General features: G+C 34.8%; 1 protein-coding gene across 8 annotated transcripts in view; it reads right to left on the bottom strand.

Moving 5' to 3' along the window:
- Window positions 1-624: 624 nt before the first annotated feature.
- LOC115989521 (midasin) overlaps window positions 625-26511 on the bottom strand; it is a 41045-nt gene continuing 15158 nt past the window's right edge. For 4 of the 8 annotated variants that reach the window (XM_031113224.1, XM_031113220.1, XM_031113216.1 and 1 more), the window contains 47 exons: window positions 24978-25125; window positions 24535-24633; window positions 24282-24382; window positions 24078-24167; window positions 23933-23998; window positions 22391-22555; window positions 22066-22273; window positions 21072-21961; window positions 19390-20898; window positions 19078-19279; window positions 18865-18933; window positions 17278-17366; window positions 16947-17198; window positions 15926-16061; window positions 15762-15847; window positions 15554-15639; window positions 15113-15254; window positions 14936-15025; window positions 13574-13697; window positions 13035-13189; window positions 12431-12544; window positions 11875-12045; window positions 11559-11738; window positions 11290-11475; window positions 11011-11112; window positions 10701-10925; window positions 10477-10593; window positions 9870-9951; window positions 9649-9776; window positions 9397-9561; window positions 8954-9029; window positions 8757-8869; window positions 8148-8227; window positions 7940-8053; window positions 7309-7377; window positions 7055-7211; window positions 6616-6782; window positions 6412-6521; window positions 6067-6299; window positions 5707-5952; window positions 5145-5363; window positions 4880-5038; window positions 4575-4799; window positions 4149-4418; window positions 3911-4054; window positions 3430-3636; window positions 625-3318 (listed from right to left, as the gene is read on the bottom strand). In XM_031113224.1, the coding sequence (XP_030969084.1) occupies window positions 835-3318; window positions 3430-3636; window positions 3911-4054; window positions 4149-4418; window positions 4575-4799; window positions 4880-5038; window positions 5145-5363; window positions 5707-5952; window positions 6067-6299; window positions 6412-6521; window positions 6616-6782; window positions 7055-7211; window positions 7309-7377; window positions 7940-8053; window positions 8148-8227; window positions 8757-8869; window positions 8954-9029; window positions 9397-9561; window positions 9649-9776; window positions 9870-9951; window positions 10477-10593; window positions 10701-10925; window positions 11011-11112; window positions 11290-11475; window positions 11559-11738; window positions 11875-12045; window positions 12431-12544; window positions 13035-13189; window positions 13574-13697; window positions 14936-15025; window positions 15113-15254; window positions 15554-15639; window positions 15762-15847; window positions 15926-16061; window positions 16947-17198; window positions 17278-17366; window positions 18865-18933; window positions 19078-19279; window positions 19390-20898; window positions 21072-21961; window positions 22066-22273; window positions 22391-22555; window positions 23933-23998; window positions 24078-24167; window positions 24282-24382; window positions 24535-24633; window positions 24978-25125 (11250 nt within the window). In that variant the 3' untranslated portion in view covers window positions 625-834. The remainder of the gene's footprint in view (window positions 3319-3429; window positions 3637-3910; window positions 4055-4148; window positions 4419-4574; window positions 4800-4879; window positions 5039-5144; window positions 5364-5706; window positions 5953-6066; window positions 6300-6411; window positions 6522-6615; window positions 6783-7054; window positions 7212-7308; window positions 7378-7939; window positions 8054-8147; window positions 8228-8756; window positions 8870-8953; window positions 9030-9396; window positions 9562-9648; window positions 9777-9869; window positions 9952-10476; window positions 10594-10700; window positions 10926-11010; window positions 11113-11289; window positions 11476-11558; window positions 11739-11874; window positions 12046-12430; window positions 12545-13034; window positions 13190-13573; window positions 13698-14935; window positions 15026-15112; window positions 15255-15553; window positions 15640-15761; window positions 15848-15925; window positions 16062-16946; window positions 17199-17277; window positions 17367-18864; window positions 18934-19077; window positions 19280-19389; window positions 20899-21071; window positions 21962-22065; window positions 22274-22390; window positions 22556-23932; window positions 23999-24077; window positions 24168-24281; window positions 24383-24534; window positions 24634-24977; window positions 25126-26511) is intronic. The other 4 variants (XM_031113217.1, XM_031113221.1, XM_031113219.1 and 1 more) reach the window with 3 other exon arrangements.

The following is a 26511-nucleotide window of genomic DNA, read 5'->3' on the forward strand; positions in this document are numbered from 1 at the left end:
CATTACATAGTCTAAGGGCATGTAAACCGAAGCTAGGGTTCCATTCTAGGGGCATCTGAAAGCATCGACAGCATCCACTATTGTAAGGATCGAGCCCAACAACGAAGTCCTCACCACACCAAAAAAGCAAGCCATTATAAGGAACAGCTTGAAAGCTGATCGTAACCAGCAACTGCGCAGCATAAGAGCAAGTCATGACACGAAGCTCGAATGCTGATATCTCGGTATTGTGGATATATTGGTGGAACGTAAGGCAGAGATTTAAAATAAGGTTCCTCCTCCAATGGCAAGAGGATATTTTTGTTCTTTGCCCACGGAGCTTCATACTGGAGGAGCAAGGTAAAGGGGCAACGATGATGATCCAAGTCCATATTTTATAAATGGCCATGACAGACCAAGCCAGTTATAGCAATGTTAATGTTCCCTCCCATTGCTGTGTCAAAAATTTAACTTAGAATTCGTTGGAGGTGAATATTATATTGGGTCCAAAGATTCCTTCCATAGTAGCCTCCGGTCCACCCTTTGACGAAATCACCAAAAAAATATAACAATGTAAATGACATTACAAGTCCAACAATATTACCAAAAAAGACCGGCTCCAAAACAAAGAAAATAGCCAAGCAATTTGACACAATAAATAACCTTTATTATTGATAACATAATTTTGTTAAGCAGCATTTGAAATACTGTACAGGTACAGGCCATCTAAAATTATAACATCATTTTTTTTTTTTTCTGGTTTTGAACACTACATTATACCGCACCTAGTGCCCGTCAAACTTTGCACATTTACAAGTAAAATTGTGTCACACTGAACTCTTCAATCCAACAAATTTATTCCCTCCAATACTGCATAAGCTCAAACCACTGTCTCAGTAAGTCAGAAAGGGTTCTAGGAAGTGCTTCAATGTTCCTTAGCACAATGTAATATGGGAAGGGAAAGGAATCCATATACTTTGAAAATTTAATGCTTCCACCCTCAAAGGATGCTTCCATGAGGTCCATGATTGACTCTTGCGGACTATCTAGAAGTAGAAATGCAACCATACGCTTCCGACTCAATGCATCTCTAACACAGCGCTTCAAGTTTTCCTTCTCATGGAACCGACCATCTGCAATGATCAAGACAAGCTGTTGTAATGGGTTCTGTCCAGATGGAAGTCGTGCCTTTGCCACAGCTACATCCAACATGTTGTTCAAATACGTCAACAGATCAACCACCGGTTCATCCGCAATGGTATTCTCTTGTTTGAAGGTCAAGCTGGAGATCATCTTGATCCCAGCCTCTCCAGTAAACGACTGATCAAAATCATGCAGTAACCTAATGTTCCCCTTCTTTCCAAAGCTTGTAACAGCCAAGTTTCCCATTTCCAGTTGAGACATGGCACGACAAACAGTTACTAGAGCCTCAATGGCAACATCACCACAGCAACTCTCAGACATACTACGGGAATCATCCACAGCAATAACAACTTGATAATCACGTTTGTTAGGTCGGGTCCGCCTCAGCCATATCTTATCTTTCCTGTAATGACTTGCAATGTATGGAATTACCTTCTTCATGTTAATACGCTTACCAGTTTTATAATCCCCTTGGAGCTTGCTGGCAAGAGTGGGCTCTAACACAAGACGCAATTGTTCTGCCAATTCCTGGGATAACCTTGTTGTCTGCAGTTCATATCTCCTCCAAAGAGCAGTAGCATTATTGTTCACATCATTGGAAACTTCGTCAGGATCTTGGGCCTTTCCCAGCTCATCATCAACAGAAAGTTTGCTGAATTGATGTATGCCTTCACTCAAGTAAGACTTCTTGACAGAGACCAAACTCTCTGAAAGGCTTCCAGGATTATCATCATCAAGACTTTGAACCTCTTCAGATCCCTCATTAGGTGACTTCTCCAAATCTGTGAGCTGCATATGCTCTTCAATCTTACTTCTTTGCATTGAGGCAGAGCTCTTGAGAGGGGGTGCTTCAGAATTTTGCTTCTCAATCTCCATATCAGCAAGGTCATCCCTATGCACCGTAAGACCATCTTCATCCAGCTTATTTCCATTGACATTTCTGTCAACCTGCTCAGATGTTGCAGGTCCCAAGGCCTGTGCTGTCCCTTTCTCAAATTCGGATACAAATCCATATTCATCTTCATTTGCATCCTCGATCTCATCTTGTGACTCTCTATTGTCTGCTTGAAGATCAACAGACACTTTGACTCTTTCTTTCCACTCTTCAAGTGCATCCCCAACATTCCGGTAAGGATTAGTTTGGGTTTTTTGAGTAGATGAAGGTTCATGTTGAGGGAACTGACTTTTTGGTTGATCATCAGTGAATCTCCCACTATTTGATGAGTCAGCAACCTCAATATCCATTTCAGTAGTATTAGTGGAAGGTAAGCCCTTTGAAGGAGCAAAGTCATTTTGAGCATCATTGCCGCTAGACCAGTTTGATTGTGGCGCTATATTTCTTGAATCTGGTGCCTGAGAGTCACCCTTTGGTTGTGTTGCAGATTCTGCATTGGGCACATGATCAGAAATAAGATCAGAAATTCCTGGCTTGAACATATCATTACTTGGTTTGGTTAAATTCTTCTCAACATTCTCTTCATGATCTCTACCAGGATCATCCCTTTCAGGACTTCCACCCACTTGTTCTGCCTCTGCCTCTCCCATAGTTTCATCTGTGGCATTTGTATTTTCTTCCTCATGGTTTCCCTTCTCATCAGACTCCTCATTCTCCACAGGATCTGCGCCCTCCACAGAATCTGCAACCTCCTTTTCATCTGTGTCCATATCTTCATCAGAACACTGATTTGACTCATCAGGATTTAACCCTGTGGGATCAGCAAATGCTTCTTCTTTGTCCAGTTTCATGTCTTCTATGTTCTCTCTGTCAGCAAGATTGTCCTCACTTCCAATCTCATCATCTTGTTTGTCAAGTTCATCAGAATTAAGCTCTGCAGGTTCATCAGCATTAAGCTCTCCAGGTTCATCAGTAGTAGCAGCACTGTCTTCCTTGGCCCTAAGCTCCCTAGAGCTTGTATCTCTATCCCTAACAGAAGACCCCGATTCATACTTCTCATTTGAATTACTGGGTGGTTCATCTTCATCCTTATCCCAAAGTTTCTCATCAACTGCTTCACTGTTAGCACCGGTTTCCCCCATTGCAGACTCTAACTGCTCGTCCTCACTATCATCATCATTGTTATCTTCTGCAGAGTCCTCACTAACGCTCTGTGCATCAGCTGCAAAATCCTGTTCCATCTCAATCCCCTTCTCATTCTTATTCGGGACTTCATTTGAGGCATCTTGCTCTTCACCTGGCTGTAGAAGCATTTAATGGAAAAAAATGAGACAATCGAAGCATTAATGAAATAGAAAGAAAAAGGCATTAATACCAAGTTATGCAAACTCAAATATGTTTCAATGCTGTACCTTATCCAATGCCCCAATTAGCTGATCTTCATCGGTTATCTGATCACTGACATCATTCATTCCAGCACCTTCTCCCATACCAGTTCCATTTGCATCTTCAGATCTATCACGAGTACCATCATCCACCTGATCTTCGGCAGAGATGCCAAATCCTTTTGAAAATAAAGAAGCAAAAACACTTGCAAGCACATGGGTCACCATAGAAACCTGCATGGAAAAATACAGATTTTAGTTATTGTATTTCATAAATTTGAAGTTTGCTTCCATGAATAATTCAGAAAATTAAAATTGCACAGGTAAAATTCGAACCTAAAAAAAGGAGTCATCCTATTGTTTGAATCTTCATTTACAATAGAAAAAAGGAACTATTGTTTTTCACATGCACAGAAAAATTGGCCAATATGACACTCAAAAGAAAAATGTTTCTTCACACAAAATTAAAAGAAATGCCAAGTTTTGAGCAAAGAGGCAACAAACTTACCGTTCTATACATAGCTAAAAGATCCTGCAGGAGTGCATCACCAAAGTTCAAAATTATGTTCACAGAGACATGTAGATGCTTAAATTGTGCTCCAATTTGGGAATTACTGCTAATATCAATGCTAGAATGATTCAGGAGTTTTTCCTGAGCACAGCCAATCAGATGATTAACCAGATTAGATATATCTACAAATGGGAAAGACCTGACAATAAATCAAAGCATGCAGCAAGTAACTTACCGCAAAGAACATAGTTTTGAGAAGCTTATCACATAATAGATCCAATCTTAAATCCACTACAAATGAGTTAAACAGAAATTCCCAAGAGGTAATATTCCCCACTGACTCTTCTGGAAGGTTTTGACCAGAACTTGATGAACCTAATCTCCGCAATGCATCAGTGATATGTTCAAAAGTACTGTTAAGGGCTTCAATAAACCCAGAACTATTGCCCTCAGTATGTTCATTGATTGACGGCAAGGAATTATACTCTTCCTCCATCAATTCTCCCTGCAAAAATTTTTAAGTAACCTTTATAAGTTCTATTTCAGACAGAAGATTAGAAGATTGGACAATCTAGTTACATTCCCGCTCAGAGCTCAAGCAACAAAAGAAGCGTAGAAGAAGACAAATAGAAAGGAGGAAAAACAAAACAAGAAAAGATACCTTTCTAAACACCACTTCAAAATGACTGAACAAAACTTCTATAACTGAGCTTGAATCCACATCTTGCTTTTGGAAAGCTAAGAGATGCTCCTCAAAATTCTTTATGGCCTGGAAGTTTTGAGACACCAACTGTTCCATTTGTTTTGTAATAACATAACAGTGTGAGGTACCAGCTAGTGTTGCTGTAGATCTGTTTTGGCCAAGAAGATAATAATCCAATGCTTCCTGTTACAGAATTATCATCAACATTGTCCAAGAAATACTGTCTTCAAAGAAAAACACAATGAGGAACAATAATATTGCACCTTAGATTTCTGAAAATCAGGAACAAATTTTCCAATGAAAGCAAGAACCCTATTTGCTGCAGTTTTGACACCATGACAAGTGTTCAAATGGGTATCTTCAAATGTTCTTAGCACCAGCGATGCTTCATTCAGCATGACACACAAACCATCAAACAGTTCCTGCAAAGAAAAATTCTCATATCTTAAGCTTAAGGGAAAGGTGAAACAAAATATCCGGAAAAATTATAACAAACTTGCCAAGCCACATTCCAGACTGAAAACTTACCTTCTGCTGCCACAGGCATTTCAAGGTGCCATGTTTATTTTTGATATGACACACACTAACAGTTTCAATATCAGTGGTTGGAGAATTTGGATAGAGATTTTCCAATGTAGATACAGATTCCCTCAAGCGCTTCAATTGCTTAGCAAAATCATTGACAGCAACCTGCTGCTTCTGCTGTATCTCAATGAGCTGGTTGAGAAAAGCCCCCGACCTATCAACCTACAAAAAAAACAAGAAATCAACACAGGAGGATTATATATACTCTTGGAACTAACTGTTTCTTAAATAATTGTGTAGAAACTGGACAGGCAAGCAAGGCCTGACCAGAGAGACAATAACAGTGATTTTTAGATGTACAAACTCATTAAAGTCTAGCATTCACCCCATAGGTAAATTAATCAGGTTTCCCATGTCAAGTAAGATATCACAAAGAAAAATGGAATTGTATCAAGTTGGCAACACTACCTAATATGGCAATGGAACATAAAGCATGAGAAATCAGTTGATTAAACGAAATCAAACTAAAAATGTCTTTTCAGTTGATATTTAGTTAGAGATCTACCTGTTCACGAGTAATATCCTTGTGGGAGTTTAGGCAAATCTGTTGCAGAAGCAGCACTGATGCTATGCTCTTAAAGTAGTACTCACTGGCGGTTTTCCATTCAGCAACCAAGGTCTCATGGGGAAAACTTTGAAATTTGCTGGCAGCGGCAACATCCAAAGCTCCAGGAGCCAGTCTACTTTGTGTCACAAGCAGATGCTGTACATCATATGATGGCTCAAGGAACCACCAAGATTTGTGTTGGCCCTATAAAGTGCCAGTCATGAAAAAGAAAACCAACATTTAGCCTTTATAATAATGCACAAACAATCTGAGCTATAGATTACAACAACTAATATCCCAGCATCCAATTTTGATTACCTCCATATATATAGACTTGTGCCTAGACATGCCACTGCTTTCTAACAGCTTTAGAAGCTCTGAAAAGGCCCTCCTCTTCCCCAGACTCTTGTTTGTGTCCTTCCATAGATCACCACAATGCACTACAGTTTGATATATATTTTCAATTGTGCACCACACATCCTTCCATTGTTCCTGGTACAAGAGGCATGTAGACTGGGAGGCCGAACATTGCCTTAAAATACTACCAACCTCTGCACAAAGTACATATTCATAAGACTGGAAATGCCAAAGTAGGAGACTAACGGAAGAAAAAAAGATATTAAGGAATATAACTCAGAAATAAGTAGGGAGGTAGGGGGGGACCTTCAGCAGGCTTAAAGTGTAAGAAAGGAGTATCAAAATCAGAATCTCTCTCAAGGTGCAACTCCTGCAAAGCATGATCTACTTTTTTTCTCCAATCAGCATAAAATAACCTAAACCAGGAAAAATGATGGTGAAGTTCCAGAATCAGGCATTTGGAGAAAAACTTAAGCACACAAAATGCCAGGAATGTATAAAAGCAAAAACCTGTCTTCATCACAGAATGCTGTCAGATCAAAAGGAGCATTGCACATCCCTATATTTTTTTCTGAAAATTCATTAAGCAGCTTTTGACCATTTAGTAATTGAGCATTTGTTCCCCTTTGTAGTGCATATTGGTTAAGAAAAGGCAATACAGGTTTTTGCAGATGGTCCTATACAAACAAAAACAACAGAGCATGTCATTACCATTATCTCCAAGAAAAGAGGCTAGATTATTTTGTGTCTTGAGAAATACGAGTACAAATTAATCACTAAATAAGAAATCACATTTGACACGAATGAGTTGGAAGGCTAAAAAAATGAAATAAAATAGAAATTTTGTAGGGTTCTACTCATGTGAACAGTCCACTGTTGACTATTACCAATCCAACAAAAGCTCATCTCATAGCATCAGTGATAAACCAATAGACCACATGTTACTTACATTGTACTTCTCTATAAGATCCCTGAGCTTATTCCGGGTACTTTTTGAGTTTTTAATTGACAGCAAGCTTTCTGAACGCTCCCATCCACATAGTTTCAGAAGTTCTTTTAGCTCTACCTCAATATTTCTTCTAATAGTTTTTATGTGCTCCAAGATGCTGGAGTAAAAACACATTATTACCAACCAAAATGAGTCCATAGATCTTTGTTAATTAAAAAAAATATTTAAATATATAACAAGAGAAAAGAACTCACGTTGGTAAGAATTGCACATAAAATCCAAATACATTGTACAAGATCTTCAGATTTTCCATATCAGAAGGGCTGGCATAATCAATTAACAATTAGTATACCATATATAAACAATAATTACCAACAAAGAACATATAATGGGCACTATGACCATTACACTATGTTTGGTTGCACGGAAGGGGGGTAGAGAAGAAAAAAGAGTGAGGGAAAGGAAAGGAAAATGAAAGGGGGGAAAAAAGATTATTTTACTGTTTTATCCACCTAAATTTTAAATTAATAATTACTTATAACAATATAAAAGTAATTTCACATTAAAAAAAATTTCCAAGGGTATAAAATTCATTTTATGGATTTGGAGGGGAAATAAAAAATAAATAAAAATTGGTGGGACCCATAGAAACTTTCCATCTACATTTTCTTTCTCCTCTTTTTCCTTCTAAATAATAAAAGGAAATTGTGTCTTTTTTTCCACTTTCTCCCCCATTCCCTCAAACAAAAGGAAGTGTTTGAGTCTTAGAGATGACATGTTAACTTTCACAGAAATGTATTGGGGAAAAGTCAGTTGATCTCCTACATGATTTTTCTTTAAATCTAAAAAGTGAAAGACAACAAAGCCACATTATTCACAACTCACCATGAATAAATATTCAGGCATCTACCAGTTTCAAATTGACCAAGGAAAGCAAAAAGAAGTTGAAGACGTTTCCTAAATTCACCAATGCTGGATGTGTTAATGAATTCCTCCAAACTGCAAGTCCCAATTGTAAATTACAAAATTATTCCATATACCTAATAAAGTAATTTCAAAATGAATTCAGGCTAGAAACTTAATTAGAACATGCCTTTGGATGGTAGATAGGTCATATCCAACTGTATCAACAGAATCTCTGGGTTGAAGAATTGTATATAGAGGACACCATAACTGCAACAGTAAAAAGACAAAAAATTAAATTAGTTAAGCAAAAGATAACACAGAGGTTCAAGATTAAAGACGAAAAGGACATTTTAGCCATTCTGCAAGCTTATGTTATATCACTTAAGTATTCTATAAGCTGTTTTAATGCATACACTGTGAAAGCTTAAACATTGGAATTAATCACAAGAACAGGAGTTTATCTTCCGATGTTACATATTGTTCACTTCTCTAACAGGATCAGCGAACCTGTACTTGCTTGATTGCACTGAAGCATAGTTCATTATGCCATGATTGTACACAAACTAAATTCACCCAGAGGAAAAAACAAAAGAAAATTGTTTACTTCAACAGTAGTTTTCCTCATTATAAAATGGCTAAAGTATTCACACTTTTTTGTGGGCAAGGAATAGTATTAACTATTAACTCTTACTGCTGTTATTTACCCTCGTCCTCTTTAGAGGTTAACAAATTTTACGCTCAACAATTGCACTGCAATTATATTGAGTCTTCACAAATATGAATAACTATGGCTTACCTTCGCAGCATTAATCTCATACTGATCCTGCACTTCATCAAGCAGGGCAGGCCAAGATCCAAATTCCAACTTTTTCCATGATGACATCAGATCAAGAATAGGCTCCAATTGATCTATAACCATTTAAAGAAAACCATAAAACGTTAATAACAACAGCAAGACCCAAGGAAAAGTGCTTAGTGGAAGCAAGTTCTAACCAGCTAGGGAGAATTTTGAGCCATTTTCATGTAATGCCTGGACCCTGTGAAGTAGAAATTGTAATCCAGAAAGAGCCTGCAAACAAGAAAAATCACATACTTATGCACTCATTGGAGGGGATAAGGTTTAGTATTGATGGATAATCAACTCGTTCATACAAACACAGACATGCAGATAGACAGAAGTTAAGGTTCCATGAGACGGATTTCAAAATTCAAGATTAAATTTAACAAATAAATTAAATAACAATCTATCAATTTAATTCACAGATTTAATACTCAGTGTTCTGTGCAACTAAGTGACACATACGATGCTAGGTTAAAGGTGCACTAGTGTTATTGGACCTATTCTGTCCACTAAAACTACTTTAATCACTTCTTGCATCATCCAAAGCCATCCATCAAGCAGTCCTGAAGAGACTGTAAAATAGTCATATCACTACCTTAGCCAATGGGGTGCTGAAAGGAATATTCACGAGCATCTTAATTACACCCATGATACTTTGGAGGCCATGATGATCCTCCCATTCATTCAAGAGGGAAAGAATCTGCTGTTGAATAGGAGAAAGCAGTTTCACCATTTTAGCCATTAGAGGAGCATTTGAATCCTAGAAAAGGGATGGTAATTCAGTTAGAAGATGATCAGATAAAAAGAAAACATTGCAATAACAAGCAACCAAAGAAGTTCGCAAAACCTTGTAAAAATTGTATTTGCAAGCAGATCTACAAGATGCAATTGTCTGCTCATGCTCCAAACAAAGACGTAATAAGTGCTCTGGCACAAGTTTAGCATCTAAACTGGACAAAAATAAACTTCCAAAACCTGGGGGTAAAGAAGAAAAGGTAATGAATGCTCTCTCCATGGCACAATATACCAAATATTCATTCAGAAAATTAGAAAATTCAACTAAATCACCTTTAATCATCCCTACTCCCAATCTATAGGAGTCAGTAAAGGAAAGCAATCTCTCTGCATCAGATATTTGGAAAGTTTCAAGCTGAATTGAACAAACAATATATTAGTGACAGCTTGTAGCATCTTGTTTAATAGACACAAACACAAACCCAAGAATAGGGTGCATTGAAGCCATAACCTTGTGTACCAAGACATATACAACCACAATGAAATATAAATACGTCACTGACTTCAATTAATACTAAGCTATCTCCCAGCGGTTTTACATTAGCAATACACAAAAACCACTAAAACATTCTTCTGAGACATCAATTTGTAGTGAAAAAGTTAAAGGAATGAACTAGTTATACAAAATCATATTCTGTTAAACAAGTTATAAATAAATACAGAATAAATTTCTATGCTATTATTATTATTATTTTTTTTTTTTTTTTTGGACTCAAAACTTGCAATCATAATTTCAAGAAATACCATATCTGTTGAAATTCATACTTCTTCTATAAAAAATAAATAAATAAATAAATAAAAATTCAGGAGCACAAGGTGACATCTCGCAGATTGACCAATATATTAAGTATTCTCAAACAAAATTTCTAATAAAACTTACAGCAACAAGATTATTTGAACCAAATAAATGATTGTGAATGTCGACCATGTTGTTCAGGATGGACTCCTCTATTACATCCCATTCTTCCTCCAAAGCTTCTTGTTCCTTAGAAGTCTCCTAAAAAGGATGAAAGGATTTTATGACCACCAAATACTAAAATATGATAAATTTACAATATGCAAATACTTGCATAGATTTGCATATAAATTTTATGAAATTACTACCATTGTAGTCAACTTTTCTTCAGAAAGCAATGCCTTCCATTCTGAAAAACTATCATTTCCCATTGACTTGCCAAGTGTTGATATATCAACTTCAATAATCCTCTCAATCTGAAATGCACGAGGCTTGAACTTGTACTGCTGAGAATCATAGTCCTTTTTGGTTTTTGCTTGAATTTTCATGCTCACCCAAAGGTTGGAAAATTCTTTAAATATTTTATGCAAAAGCTGATTCAGAACATATATTTTTTATTAGAAAATAATTGTGTAAGCAAATTCCTTTCTATTAGTTGCAATTAAAATAGACTCTGACCTTAAAGGACTCTTTATCCATCAATTGAGCATTAGCTACATGATGTGCAACACGGACAAGAACATTTTGATGAAGAGACGCTTTAAGTTGCATAACAGAGACCTGTTCCAAATGGGAAAGCAAATACATTGCATAAACACGTCAATTTGATACTACATAATAGTAAAATAGATGAAATGCTCCAAATAGATGAACTGTCAAAGAAGAAGACGTTATGATGGAGACATCAAATGAAACAATTTTATCTATTAAGAAAGAATTAAATGAAGTGCAGAACACCTTATCAACAGCAACACCATTTGAGAATGTAACCAACTTTTCTAGCAAGGTCATATCAGCAGCAGAGAAGATTGTGGGAATATCTATGTCATAGGAAAGAAGCTGAGGCTGTGTGCTGCTCAAGTTAACAGAAATCAACTTGGATGGAAATCCACGGGGAAATCTCATGAATGAATAGATAGTTCCCTGCAATACCCTCCAAGTCAGCCAATGATATGTTTAAAACATCCAAAAGAAAAAATAAATCTAAAATAAAACAGAAAAAATACCATAATGAGATCCATATCGTCCAGCTCAACCATCCTCAGCAAATCTTTCTGGAAGACACTTGCCAGAACCAGCGATGAGCCCAATTTCATTTCATAAACTGCAACTTGAACTGGTTGAACTACATCAACATATTCAGCATATTCCTCTGATAATCGGCCAACAAAACAGGTTGCTGTGTCCTGATAAACCAAGATAGAAACATGTGAAATAGGAATAATAATTTAAAATGCAACAGCAATGTGGAATGGAAAAGAAATGAATTGCTATCATACAAAATACATTCCTAACTATCTAATCATGCATAATTATTTGTACCTGCCAGTTGCACACTTGATCAACAATCTGTGGTAAGCCCATGGCTTCAATATTACTCACCATAACCTCCAAAGGTGTAATACATTTAAGAAGCCCATCACATTTTTTGAAAAATTCTTTGCAATCATGTTTTAACTTCATAAATTTCCCGGGATCAGAGCGGAACACAATCTGAGAACATGAAGAAACTTTTGTCATCAGATAAAAGACAAGAACTGACAAGAAGCATGTCCAGCCTTGGTAAACTAATATTTTTCTTTAGAACTTTATTGGATTGGATGTCTGTTTTACATTGTCATCCTCCATATTCGGTTAGTGATTTGATACTTAATAATCTCCCCTTGTATACTCCTTGTATACTTGGGTGATTTGAGTTTTTGATATTAGTAAGACTTTATTACTTATCAAAAAGGTATCATTCATACTCACAATCGCCACAAACATTTGATTTCCTCAAACACAAACAAAGTATCAATATTATCGTATACTATGAATTAGTTTATTTCATCTGCCAACGAAAATAGTAATACAAGAATAGAAGTGAAACTGATTAAACCTTTCTTTGCACCCTTCTAAGCTCCACTTCAAGATTTTCTAAAGCCAGTGTTCTTCTATTATCATCTTCTCTTGTAGAAAAGTGTCCTGCTAAGTAGCCACACTCTTGTCGCACCTACAACAACCCATATATTAAAATCTTTAAACTTATCACATCGTTTGGCTTCAAAGAAAAGCTCAACTACAAACTTCTGCCTGCACATGAGCATGCAAATTCATTCGCATATATTACAAGTTTTGAGTTTATGATCTTACAAAGAGAAATGAAATTAATTAAAACTAAACATGTCAGATTGACTTCAGAACTTGTGCACTCAACTTGTGGTTCAAATTAAGATACTTAATAACAAAAGAACCATAGATAACAACAAACACATGCAAATACGCAGCTAAAAGTAATAGTTGTGAAGAAATAAATTTGAGGAGAGGTGCTTGAAGAGCTTTAGATGTGGACAGCGATTCTATCTTTGACATTGCATTTGAGGTGCATAAATTTCACAATAAAGCCCATAAAAAATTAAACATTGTAAAACAACAAAAGAGCCCTGAGGCATGAAAGACCATTACAAAACACTTAGGCTGGTTAAATAATACAAGAAAGATACCTGGATTTCAAGCTTAAGGGATGCTATCTTCTCAGCCAACTGTGAATTCTTCCAATAGTACTTCATGGCCGGATCTAGATCATCAGAGCTAAGCAAGAGATGAAAACGTAATCCCCCAATCCGTAACCATGCACAACCAAGAATATAGTGGAAGTCTAAGAAAGAAAAAAGGATTGAAAAATTAAAATAAAAATAAATAAACTAAATTTAACAGAAAAACAAATTTTGCTTGGAACCAAAATAAATACAATTAATATTACTAGCACTTTATAAATAGGGGTCCGGTAACAAGTGCCCTTAGGGCATTTGTTAATGAACTATTTTAGAAAAGTTTTAACACCACTTTTACGGGAAATAGAAAAAAGCTGTTAAAAAATAAGATGTTTTTTTTTTAGTTTCCCATAAAACTTTCCTAAAATGGTTCACTAACAAATGTCCTTGGGGCATCCGTTGACAAAATCCTATAAATAAAATTGATACCCAAGAAAAATCTTGTAATTCTAAACACAGCACAAAATGATCAATAGAAATTTAATCACCAGTAGATTCACAGTGAAGATAGAGATCTTTTAGCAGTGGTTCAATGTACTTTTGCACCGACTCCTTCAATCTGCCATGGCTTGATGAGAGAATAAGGGAACTCATTTGCTGGAGGTCTTCCTGCTGTCACCAAAGAAAGAGATGGATAAAGGGATGGACATGATGCAGCCATGAAAGATTAGTTTTTTATTACTTCATAAATTTCTATTCAAGTTCTATTCTATGGGACCCACATGTGAAGTCTAATGGAAACAAAAACTGCGATTTTAAAGTCTAGGTATGAGTTTGTAAGGTTAAGGCTCCGATAATTTCAGCATAAATTTTTTTTAAGTAGAAAGTTTTATTGAAAATGGGAAATACTTCATGTTCACAATGATGAGCACAGAGAGTTAAAAGAATTACAAGCACAAAAATGTTTTATGTCGAAAATGTTTTCAAAAACATCTTAAAGGAAAACTGTTTGTTTTCTGGTATTTGGTTGTGTTCTTATACTTTGGGAAACATTTTCTGGTATTTGAAACGTCTGAAAAATCACAAATTTTCATATATATATATATATATATATATATATGATAAATAACATAATTTATTGAGGAAAAAAAAAAATGAATACAGGACATATACTAGAGACCATCAATCATGGTGTAGAGTACAATGATCACTGAAATCTAAAAGAGAAGAAAAAGGATAAAACCCCAATGAAGAAAGAGAAGTAAGAAAAAACATCTTTAGTTCTGGAATACTCCTTTCTTTGGTCCTCAAAACTTCTAGCATTTCATTCACGCCATAGTCCCAAAATTTTGGGGTCGGCTATGGATCCCCAACATATTAGTTAATATGTCTTCTTTGCCTCCATTCTACTCTATCTAAAGTCAAATTCTGAGTTACTCCCCTAATTGACATGTCCTATTTTATTACTTCTACTAATATGATTTTTGGTCTTCCTCTACGTTTTTTATATAGATATGAAATAAAAAGTTTGATACACCACATAAAAGTATTAATACAGAACAACTGAAAAATAACCTAAAGCACACTTAAACCAATTTCTTCTTTTTTAAAAAGTCAATCATTAAATAATATGCACAATCAAAATATGAGTGCAATAGCAATAAATAAGAGGCGTAAAACATTTCTGTTCAAAATACCTGAAAATGAGGAAAACATTTTTTGAAAAATGTTTTAAGTTGAAACAAATGGCGCCATTAAATAAATAAATAATAATAATAATAATAAAATTAAAAAAAAGAATGTAAACTGAAAATATGGAAAGTAACCATGCGAATGGTAAGACCAGTCTTTTGGAAACACTCATTTTTCAAAAGATTATTAAAGATATAGAAACTTCAGAAAAAGCATACCTTAACTGAATTCTCCGATAATGCACAAAGATTGGACTTGATTGTTGCAAAATCATTTGAATCAAAAGACTTTTTATGTGCATATATAATCTGGAAGAAGAAGAGTAACATTAAGAATGAATTCCATGAATACTAGCAGAAATAATAAAAGCATATCCAATTTGCTACATGAGCTACCTGGTGGAAAAGAGAACGAGCCATAGACAAAAGAATATGATGAAATTTTGTCCCAGTCACAGAGCTGTTCCAGAGGTTACAAGAAGCAACTCTAAGCTTCAGACATCGCACATCATATTCACGGATAGCAGATGCACCTTGCCTACATTGAGCACAAAAGTTTGAAGAGAGAGAAATGAGATATGCAAGTGTGACATCAAAAAGAAGACTTCACCAGCATCATTACATAATAATAAATGGTCAAAAATAACAAACCTCTAAAATACGGTAATTTAGTAAATGATGAAAAAATGTACAATCCAGACAACAGAATACCAAGTTTCTAATTGTTGTACTTTATTCTTTTCGTTGAATAAAGAGCCATATAGCTAATCAATTGAAATATGATAAAACAGTTTTACAAATTCAAATGGCTATCAAGCAATATATATATCATCTTACAGAATCTGGAAGACTGTTGCTGTATTCACAGGCTGTACAAGCATATCAGGTAGTGGAATATCATAATCACCAATCTTTGAGAAGTTCTGCATGTCAATCAGAAGACCACAAAACCACAAGTCTCCTCAGTCAAAAAATAAAAAACATAAAACACGCAGACCCACACGCACACATATAGACACAGAGTCACACTCAAAATGATACATACCTTGATAAAAACAGGCTGATGGATCCAAAGAGACTGATGCCACCTAAACCACATTTCAAGAACAAAACTGGCAATTTTCCCATTCACTGCATTAAAAATAAGTACAAAGATAAGCGTATGGATAATGTAACAGGCTTAACCCATAGAGATAATACTGCACTGACCTGCATCCATTGAAGTCCATGCATCCATTGTCCACAAGATCTTTTGATGTGGTAAAAACATTTGGGGAGGTCTTGATGAGAATGTCAAGGAATATTTCAAGCCAGACTCCAGCAGGTTGGTTACAGTACCCAAATCCTGTCATTAATGAAAAGCAAAAAAATAACATATTAAATAATATAACGAACACGTGGAACTATTTACTGTAACTAGCAAAAAAATAAATGAAGAGCACAAAAATACATATAAAAAAGTGTTAAATTACCGATTCTCCCAAAATCTTAAGCTATTAGGAAATGGTGGATTTATTCATTTAACCACATAATTCTAACATCCCCCCTCACGTGTGGACTCAAACACCCTTTTATAGGTGAGGCCCAACACATGGGATTTCAAATGAGAGGTAGAGTGGAGGAGACAAGGATCGAACTCAGGACCTCTAGCTCGGATACCAATTTAAATAATCAATTGTCCCAAAAGCTTAAGACATTGTGATATGGTATATTTAATCATTTAACCACATACTTCAAACAAAATGAATTTGAATTTTTTGGAATACTGTTAAAATGATAACCCTTTTTCACAGCTTAAGCTTTTGGGATTAACTAGTAATTTATCATAATGTAATAAATAAAATCCTATGGAAGACGAAAAAAATTTTAGTACCAATTGAACTATTTAAATTAAAATCATTCAATCAAATATCATTGAATACAAAATACAATCTACAATCAAATATCATTGAAATGCAAATGTACGGTTAGAGAAGCCATATTTTAAGTTGAACTAGGGCCAAAAATATACTCATGACCAAACTTAGGACATTGCAATTATGATATATGATTCTCTTGACTTCAAAAGTCTATGAATTGGTCCATCTAAAAGCAACCAGAGTAGAAAACATTATTATCTACTAAATTTAGTGATATGGAGGTGAACTTCCATTATAGGATACAATTCTATTACATTCAGCAGCCAAGTACTAACATCATACCAAGAATGTTGTTATTTAATTGATCATACCAGCTGTAATCTTTTGGGATCAAGCAAGAGGAAAGATGAGAGCTTCTGAAGTAACATTATATCAAGGAAAAGACTCGTTCTGTCAATTAAAGGAAGAGTGTCCTGCCAGCTATCAAACCCGGACTTCCTACACAATATTTCAGGGCAGAAGATACAACAAGCAGCTGAATTTGCCTCAGAACTTATATGCTCACTAAAACCTAAATTTGCCTCCAATTTGTGTTTTTCTTGTTTAAATCTTTCCGAAAGCATCTGCAAGTGGAAAAAATTATTCCCCAAACAAGGGAAAAGAAATCCATAGCAGTAACTGTAGAGAATGTAAAGGACATACCTGATGCATCTCCTCCAACTGCTGAACAACAGGGACATCATCTTCAACATCATTACATCTGCCCATAATATATAATGACATGGAAACACCTGCATAATCATGGAATTGAAAAAGAAATCACATTTGCATTGTAGAATCAAAGAGTAGTATATAAAATAGAATAAAATGTAAAAGTATATAACAAATGTAACAAAATTATCTAGTAAGATCAAGAACAAGTCAAAAACAGAATAGCCACAACATTATTATTTTAAAGATTAACCACATTTCCTTTATAGCGGCAATGGTACAACTTGTCAGCCCATGTCTTAAATACAAACCAAAATTCTGTTTTGCATAGAAAATCCTTCCCCTCCTACATTGAAATCGATTCTCAAAGGACAAATTTTAGCTACAAAATTGGATGTAGCCTAAAACTATAACCTTACTCAATATCTTTTTATTGGAGGTGAATTTTGACAAATTCACCATTGGATTACATCTTTTTCTTATATCCTCCATGCTTGCAAAATTTCTAGAAAATTAAAGATCAATAGCTATGTCATCAATAAATTGTTTAAATTGCAAGTTTTTGTAGTTTAAAATTATGCATAAAATATAAGTTTATAGATCACATAGTAAATAATATACAATTAACACAAAATTTGACATATATATTAAGTATGTAAAGAACATATAATTCAACGGTTAGATTTCCAAAATATGTAGTAATATTTATTTTATTAAAGTTATAGTCTTAGGCTGCAACTAATTTTGTAGCTAAATTTTGTCCATTCCCAAAAGAGAGCTTTGAATCTTTGATAACTAACAATAAATAAGGTATGCAACCAGCAAGAAACAACCAGGAAATAGAATGTCATAGACAAATTTGGCCAATTAAATCTGCAGAAAATTCTTATTCATCCCCTTTTTTGGTATGAAATCCGAAGTTTTATCATTATCAAGAATAACGAAAAAGAAACGGAGAAAAGTATCTAGCAAGATAACTTTAAGGAACTTGATTACTTAACCATACCAGAATTTCCCGCAACAGCCCCTTCCAGTAAGATAAGTAGAATCACAATAAGGTTAATGCAAGCCAACTAGGGGATTATAAAACAAATCATCGGAAATTAGTACCAGCCACTGAAGTTTTGAACTTTTCTAATAAACCATTGGTAAAAGAAGAAGAGTAGAAAAAGAAGTTGGACTACATTTCGAGTAGTAGAAGAGAAGGTAGGCATAAAAGTAACCTCAGGAAGACTAATGAAACGGAGAAAAATCATAAGAAAGACAAGCAACCAAAAGGTAAAGAGAACTCTAATGTTGATAACAAAGACTAAATAATATAGTAAACCCAATAAATCCTAGCCAATCAATTCCCCTCATACATGTGGCTTCAACATATATAATATTAAGAAAAATCACTCAAGTATGTGAACAAGTCCCAAATCATAGGCTAAAACATAACAAATAATAAATAACACATTACCAAACAAGCATTACATTAAACTTTATGAAACTTAAAACTACAAGACTAGCATATTCGAATATTATCCCAATATTATGTCAAAGGAATATGGTCATAAAAGAATCTGAAAATTCTACCTTGCATTGCAAGAAAACGAAGTTCGGGATTTGATGATGCAACAACCTCAATCAGACTTCTATTCACTGCTACAGCAAACATATTCAACAAAGGGAGAAAAATTCACTTCAATAATTTGAAAGAATTGTCAACTTCTTTTCTTTTTTGATAAGTAGATTTCAACAACTTAACAGTCACAGCAACCTAATACACAGTAAATAAGAATGCCATACCTTGCACCCGTGAGTTTGAATTTGTTGGCCAAAGTACCTCACAAAGCACTGAAAGTTGATGTTGTTTATGAAATAAATTAGCAGAAGGTGGCAAGAATGGATGACCCCCATGAATCCAAAGCAAGGACTTCTCACAAAGTAATGAAAGTTGATGCTCTTTATGAAATAAATTAGCGAAATTCTCCAGATTCTTGCTCTCCCTCTATCATGAACAAAAGAGTAATCAAGCCCAAAGTGCATTACAGGATCTGGCTAAAAGAAATGAATAACAAGACACAAACACAAAATGCAACATTATTGTGGTCAGCTTACCAGCACAATCTCAGCTGCTTCTGGGCAGACATCACTCAATTTTTCCTTCAATTTTGTGACATCCTTCATCAAAGAACGCCAAGAAATTCGCAACTGCTCAACATTTGACGATGTAGTTGGGTCAGAGTTAACACCATTCCAGAAAAGTATGTGATCTTCGAGAAGGTCAGTGTATAATTGAATCAGCACAGCAAAAGAAGGAGATTCCATAAACATGTATGATGAATCAACAAACTTATGAAGAATTTCCTCTTCAATTACTCGCAGAGATTTCAATACAGAACCCTGAGCTTCATCACTATGTTCATGGCTGCTCTGAGCATTCCATTGCTGACAGCTAACTCTTAATGGACCTAGGCAGTTAATGGCATTACTTAAAAATAAGCTGCATGATTCAGCCATGTCCTTTGATGCCATTAAATTAACTAATTCTAATGACAACATTGGTATGGGCAGCAAGCCAAAATCTACTTGGTGAAGAGATGCAACCTCACAGTGTCGCTGAGAAATGTATTTCCAAACAGGATGATCCATTACCCGCTTGATTAACATCAGAAAAGAACTGAAAAACTGGCAGAAGGGTTGCAATTGAGCACTAAACCAGTTAAACCAGAGAAGATAAAGCTCTAGATCATTTTCCGTGGCTTGTTCAATGGCCCAGTTGGCAGCAAATTCCAGCATCTTATTAGCCAATGCTAATTCCGTTTTCCCAAAGTTTGAAACAGTTGAATTTGAAGACTTGGGAAACATTTTCTGTTCTAACTTCTTCACATTTATCAAGTAAGCACTTTTATGGCCACTAAAAATTCCTGATTCAAATGATGCAAACTGAGCCCCCAGGAACTCCAGATACATGCAATTTTGTTTCACACAAGTTTCTTTTGAGTACCATACAAAATCCATTACTTTCAATGGCATTGGCCATCCTCCAGGCAAACACAAAGTAAAAGCTAGTGATGAATCCGACAACTCTATAACTGATAAATAAGTGCTTTTAGCATGGCCTATTATATTTCCCCCTTCAGCTTCACCAAAAGAAGAAAGATATGTATGCTCCCAACTCACATGAAGACTCCACAAAGGCTGATTACCATTCATTAGAAGCTGATGGAATAACTGCACCCAATGTGACAGCTCAAGATACGTAATGCTGATATTAAGTCTTGAACCTTCGTTCCTAGCGAAGACATGCGATTTGGCCATTGATTCAACCAATCTACCTCCAGGAATACCAGAAAGAATAAGAAATCTCTCCACATCTTTTAATTCAATCTGTACAGAACTGTAACCACTTCCTTCATCTAGTAACCAGTATGGCTGCATCATAAATATCTCAACTCCTCTATTTCGCATTGCTCGGGAAACTTCACCATAGTTTGGGTTAACTGTGAGGAACATCCGAAAATTAGGGTGTGGATGAAGAACCACTGGTTTTCCATCAACAATTCCACACTCATTAAGTGTAATTGATCCAGAAGGCTCCACTAAAGAGTTGAGTCTATCAAGAACCTATATTTCATAATTAAGAAGAAAAATTAGATTTCTATCATTTCAGTCAAAAATAAGAAGAAAAATTAGATGACCTGATAAATAGAAAATTAATAGAATCAAATTGGTCATCAGATAGAGACATAACAACAAAATATCATAAGAATGTGTTATTAATTTAACTTGTCACATACCGTGGGATTACAAAGATTTGCATTCTCTAGAACAATCCATTCTCCACGTTCAATAGCTTTTATCAGAGGTCCCATAACCCATTCAAACTTCGCAGAAAAAGACCTTTTCTGATAATCCTCTTGCAACTTTAAAATTGTCTTCATGGCTCTATCAAGATCCCTGATCGACCATGACAGAGGTAGATCATTTTTCTTAAGATCCTTTAGTTGTTCAATGATCTCAACTAACAAACTCAGGGAATCGGTGATTCTCTTCCCCTTCTCTGCATGCTCAGTAGAGCCTGATAAAAAGTTACAATCCATGCTTTTTAAAGCAATACATTTGGCTATTAACTGATCATTTCTTTCACTAATAGATGCTTCCTTCGAGGACTCCAATTGCAAACTATAATACTCCTTAACATAGCACTCAACTTGATCAACAACAAATCGAAAATTTCGGGAAGCATCATATTGCTCAAAGCATCCAAGTAACTCAGATATATCAGTTGCAGCCGAAAGATTTAATTCATTTAGTACATTGCCAGTAAGCTGAGCAAGTAACCTTATCAACGAAGTCTTACCAGATGATGATTGACCAATCAAAATGGACAGCCATTGATGCTGAATACAATGTGCAGCAGCTTCTAAACATTGACGAATTTCAGGCATAACTTTAAGCTGACTGCTTGAAATTTTAGATGATTGAAAAAGGTTCCTTTTAATGGCAGTGTTCCCCACAATTAAGTACTGGGAATTAAGCTGAACCCGTGGGTAAGGATTTATAAATGACTTCACCTCAAAAACCTGCTCAAAGAGCTGTATGACCTCTCTGCGGTCAACTTCTGTACGCATTCTTTGAATATAAAGAATGTTGAGGAAGGAATAATCTCTCAAGTTCTCCACTGCACCTAAATCAAACAAAACCATATCTTAAGAAACCAGCATAGTACGAATCTATACATGCATAAAGTTCAAAATAATCAATCAAATTTAAAGAAAGAATATAGAAAACCTTGTATGATCTGACATGACCGAATCACATCACGTAGATTAAACTCCCAAGGTGAGCCATCCTGAGCAAATTTGTGATACAACATTGTCTCTTCATGCAATCGTTTGTTAAATGATATCAGTTTTATTAGTATGGACCTGGGGATTGATGGATAAAGCGAACTACAGATGAAAAGATAGTCACCCTCAGCTAACTCATCCACATAAACCTGAAACCAATGACAAGGAAATAAATAATTGTTAATATCTTGCATTTCAAGTTAAACCATCATCTGTTTTACATAGTTTATACATCCACAGCAACAATGATGCTTAAACAAACATACCTTAGTGAAACGGTTGAGAAAGGATTTTGGAAGGCCTTTTCTGCCACCACCTTGATGCGAAGGATTTTGACATGCAAAAACTCTAAAAGATGAGGGACACTTAAAGGTGCAACCCAGCTCCGGAATAAAGACTTCAGCTCGGTGATCCAGAATAGCATTCAAACCCTAACAACAATTAAAATTCCATCAATGATTATGTTCTCATTATTAAATAAAAAAACACATAAAGAAAAGAATAAATTACAAATTACATTGTTTAACTCAGCCTTGTTTTCAATTTCATCCTTTAAGTTACATTTTTTTCAAGGGTAGCCTACTTGTATTTTGAAATTCGACACTTTACCCACTTGATGTCTACTTGTTAGGGTTCAAACCCACGTCATCACCTTCTCCATTAAAAACATATACTACCTATGTCCCAAATTGTTGGTCCTCTTTAGAAAACCCAAATTTTTAATGAAACGTCATTTATTGTCTTGTCTTTTAATTAAAAATATAGAAGTTTTCAAAATTACCCTTAAACAAAGTTCTCAAAAAGTTTTTTTTTTATTTTTAAGCGCTTGTGATTGGTAGGGGCATAATAGGAAACTCAGCAAATTAAAGGCTTTTAATTTTAGAAACAAGACAAAATTTTGGGACACCCCAAAATGGAATACAGGACCAAAAATTTGGGACAGAGGGAGTAAAACATAACAAAATCAATAAATACAAGACCAAAATGTAGCATTTGTATAAAAGGAATTATGCTTTCTCAAAAACATCAATAGAACAAGTTTCAACAAATCATCCTTAATTCCTTCAATAACCCCACGTGATTCTCAAAAGAATCAATCAACTTGAACCATTGAAACCCAAATTTCGCAACTTAATATTAGAAAACCACCATAACTCATCCCAAGTACTCAATTCGAAGTCCCACTCAGATTTTCCACGCCCCCATTCAACCAACTTCTAAATGAACAAAGATAAACCGAGAATTCAAAACTCAATTTTGTTCAAACAAAAAAACAAAGAGATGTGTCACAGAACCCTAACGAGACACACCTCATGTAGGTAAAGTACCAAATTTCAAATCACAAGTAGGCAACTTAAATTTAAGCCAAGCCACTGGAAGTAAGTTGTAATTAGCCCCCTTTTTTATAAGTTAAGTCAAATAAAACAGTAATTTGTCCCTTTTTCAATCAGTCCTTTAATTTTCATTCATTTCAGTGTAATCATCTATCCAATCTTCACTGTTAAGACCACCAAAACAATGTCATCTTCACTCTTAAGACCCACCAAAACGATGTCATTTTGTATACTGAAAACTACTAAAACTAATAGTGAGATTGGATGCTAGACACAAGGACAAAATTGAAATCAAATTAAAGTTGAAGGACTAAAATGAAAAAACGGAATCTTGTGAAAGGCTAATTGATAAAAGGTAAAAAGTTAAAGGGTGAAATTTGTAACTGAGTAAATATGCTGCGTAAATCTTGAAAACAAGCAGAAGCATCAACAAAATAATATTAGGAAAATAACGATAGAGGTTCATTACAGTACCTCTAACACAGATTGTGGAGCAAGATTAAGTTCATCAAGCAAAACCCAACAACCTTCCTTTAAAGCCTGCAAAAGAAGGAAGAATGTCAATACATGTTTAGAGTAAGTTTGAGACAATTACACCTTTAATATATGACACTTTAACCTGCAATAGGATTCCATCAGACCATGCAAACTTTATTCCTTCATCACTCTCAACAGGTAAGTCTGACCCCAACAAGTCCATTATATCAGTCTGCATAAGAACATGTTTAATACTAATACTACTAAGTGCAAAAGGTTTCAGAAACCAAAAGGAAGAGAGGGAGAGAGAGAGAACAAAGGAAAGTGTAAACTCAGAACTACTCACCTGCTCAGATAAGTTTATACGTACAACCCTATGTCCAGAAAATTTGCCCAAGGCAACAATTAAACTTGTCTTCCCAACACCTGGGCTACCTTCCAATAAAACTGGGAACCAAATGCCAATTTAGAATGTTAAAACAAAGAATTCCATAGCACCAACAGGTAGAATATGGGCAAAAGGGAAATAATGAAATAAAGTGCACGCGCACACACACACAAAAGTTAAAAAATAAAATAAAATAAAATAATAAAAAAACCTGGCTTTGGAAGTTGCATTGCCCTCAGTACCCGCAAGGCATTTCTGCAGGTCGTTGGTGCCAAAAACTCAAATTCCCCTACCTCACAGCTTTCACAACCTGTAGACATAACATGTACGTCACTGACTACTATCTATGTATTGTGGATACTTTTACAATCTAATAGTCAATTACATATGTTTAAGACTTGGTGTTAGACTGAACTTCAAAACAGGTTTACAAATTGCACAAGATCCCAAAAATAAGAAATTTTGCCTAAGGTCACAAATGAAAACTTCTGAAATTAAATAACATTTTTTAACATTAACAAACAAACAAACAGATACATACATAGACTGCACTTGATATAACAACCAAAACCCTCAAAAATAATAAAGCACAAGTTAATAGTCACTAGTGTTATCCAACAATAAGATAACACACACTACATCAAATTATGTTACCTTTTTCAATGTAGAATGGATCGATACCAAAGATATTGTCACATTGCATATTTCCAGTACAAGAAATATCAGCAGTCATTCCCAGATCACCCCACCCAAAATTTTCCATCCTTGAAAGTTTTGTGTATATCAAATTATTGGTTTCCACCTGTTGTTTCAGAAAGAGCATGCAATCTTAATCAGTTACTGTAAATAATTGAACATAACATCTCAAGACCAGACAGCATTTCACTTACTAGAGAAGCTAACAAATAAACTTGCAGTAAACGTACAAGTTCAACAACTTCTTTTGGGAAAATAAAATATTAAACCAATAGAAGTGAAATGTACAGAAAATTTTGAAGTAATATTGTAAAGGTAAGCAAACGAGAACATAGCGACTGATTTCGGATGGGTAGAAAGTTGTAAGAAAGATATGTTTTCATTTTCCAAGTACAAATAAATTTATTTAAAGACGTTAATGTCATGAAAATGAAGTTCACACATAGCATACATGAGTATACTCCTAATGACAAAAGTGAAAAGTGAAAACTAAGGAAAAGGAAATAGAATTTGACATCCACACATATTATACACACAAGCAGGACAACCAAATGTCTCACAAAAAATCTGCACCTCCTTGAAGACATACTAAAGAGTAAGTTCTTTGATTTTTTTTCCATATATAAGTATGAAAAGTTTATAGAAAAGAGACCACTTCATGCAAAAGGGCATAAAGTAGCCTAAAGAATTTCAAACAAATACAAAGAAAAAAAATAATGAAACACATTGTTTGGGATTGCTTGATTGTTAATATTTTTGTATCTTATACTTGGTAAGAGCACATTGTTTAAGACCAAGGTTTTATCAAAACCAAAAATTATAATAGATAACTAAATAATTAAAATAAATAATGAAACTTCTATGAAATTTCTTGAAACTTTGGTAAGATTTGGTTAGATAAAATGAAATTTCTTGAAACTTTGGTAATAGAGCTTTAGTTAGATAAAACTATGTAAAGTATTTATATTATGTCACATGACAAAAGCACATCATACAGTGCCTAACACTTATCATTGAGCCAAATAACACAAGTAGGACACGTAATGCCTATATCTTATAACTAAAGCAAAAAATGCTGGTTAAAGGTCAAATAATATAGTGGAACTTTATTAAAATTTCTAGAAATTTTTGGCAATAGAATTTTTTTTAAAACTAGGTTTTATAAATTCTTAAAACTTTGGCAAAAGAGTTTCATTTATAAAGAACTATATTAATAATTGTAATATACTTATAATGCATCACATATGATATGTAATATTTAAGTTAAGCCATATGGCCCAAGCACGGCATGTAAATGCCAACTTTTATTATATGGTATATAACATGTAATGCTTATCAAGGAATTTTTTTTTTATAGTAGACTTCATTACATTGTAGTAATAAACACTCCAAAAGTCAGGTCGCAACTAAAACTAAAAGTTTATATATGAAGACAAGAAAATATAAAAATACAAAAGTGATGCACCATTTAAGCATTACAGAATTTTATTTT

The sequence above is a fragment of the Quercus lobata genome, chromosome 5 (assembly GCF_001633185.2).
Source record: "Quercus lobata isolate SW786 chromosome 5, ValleyOak3.0 Primary Assembly, whole genome shotgun sequence".
Taxonomy (NCBI): domain Eukaryota; kingdom Viridiplantae; phylum Streptophyta; class Magnoliopsida; order Fagales; family Fagaceae; genus Quercus; species Quercus lobata.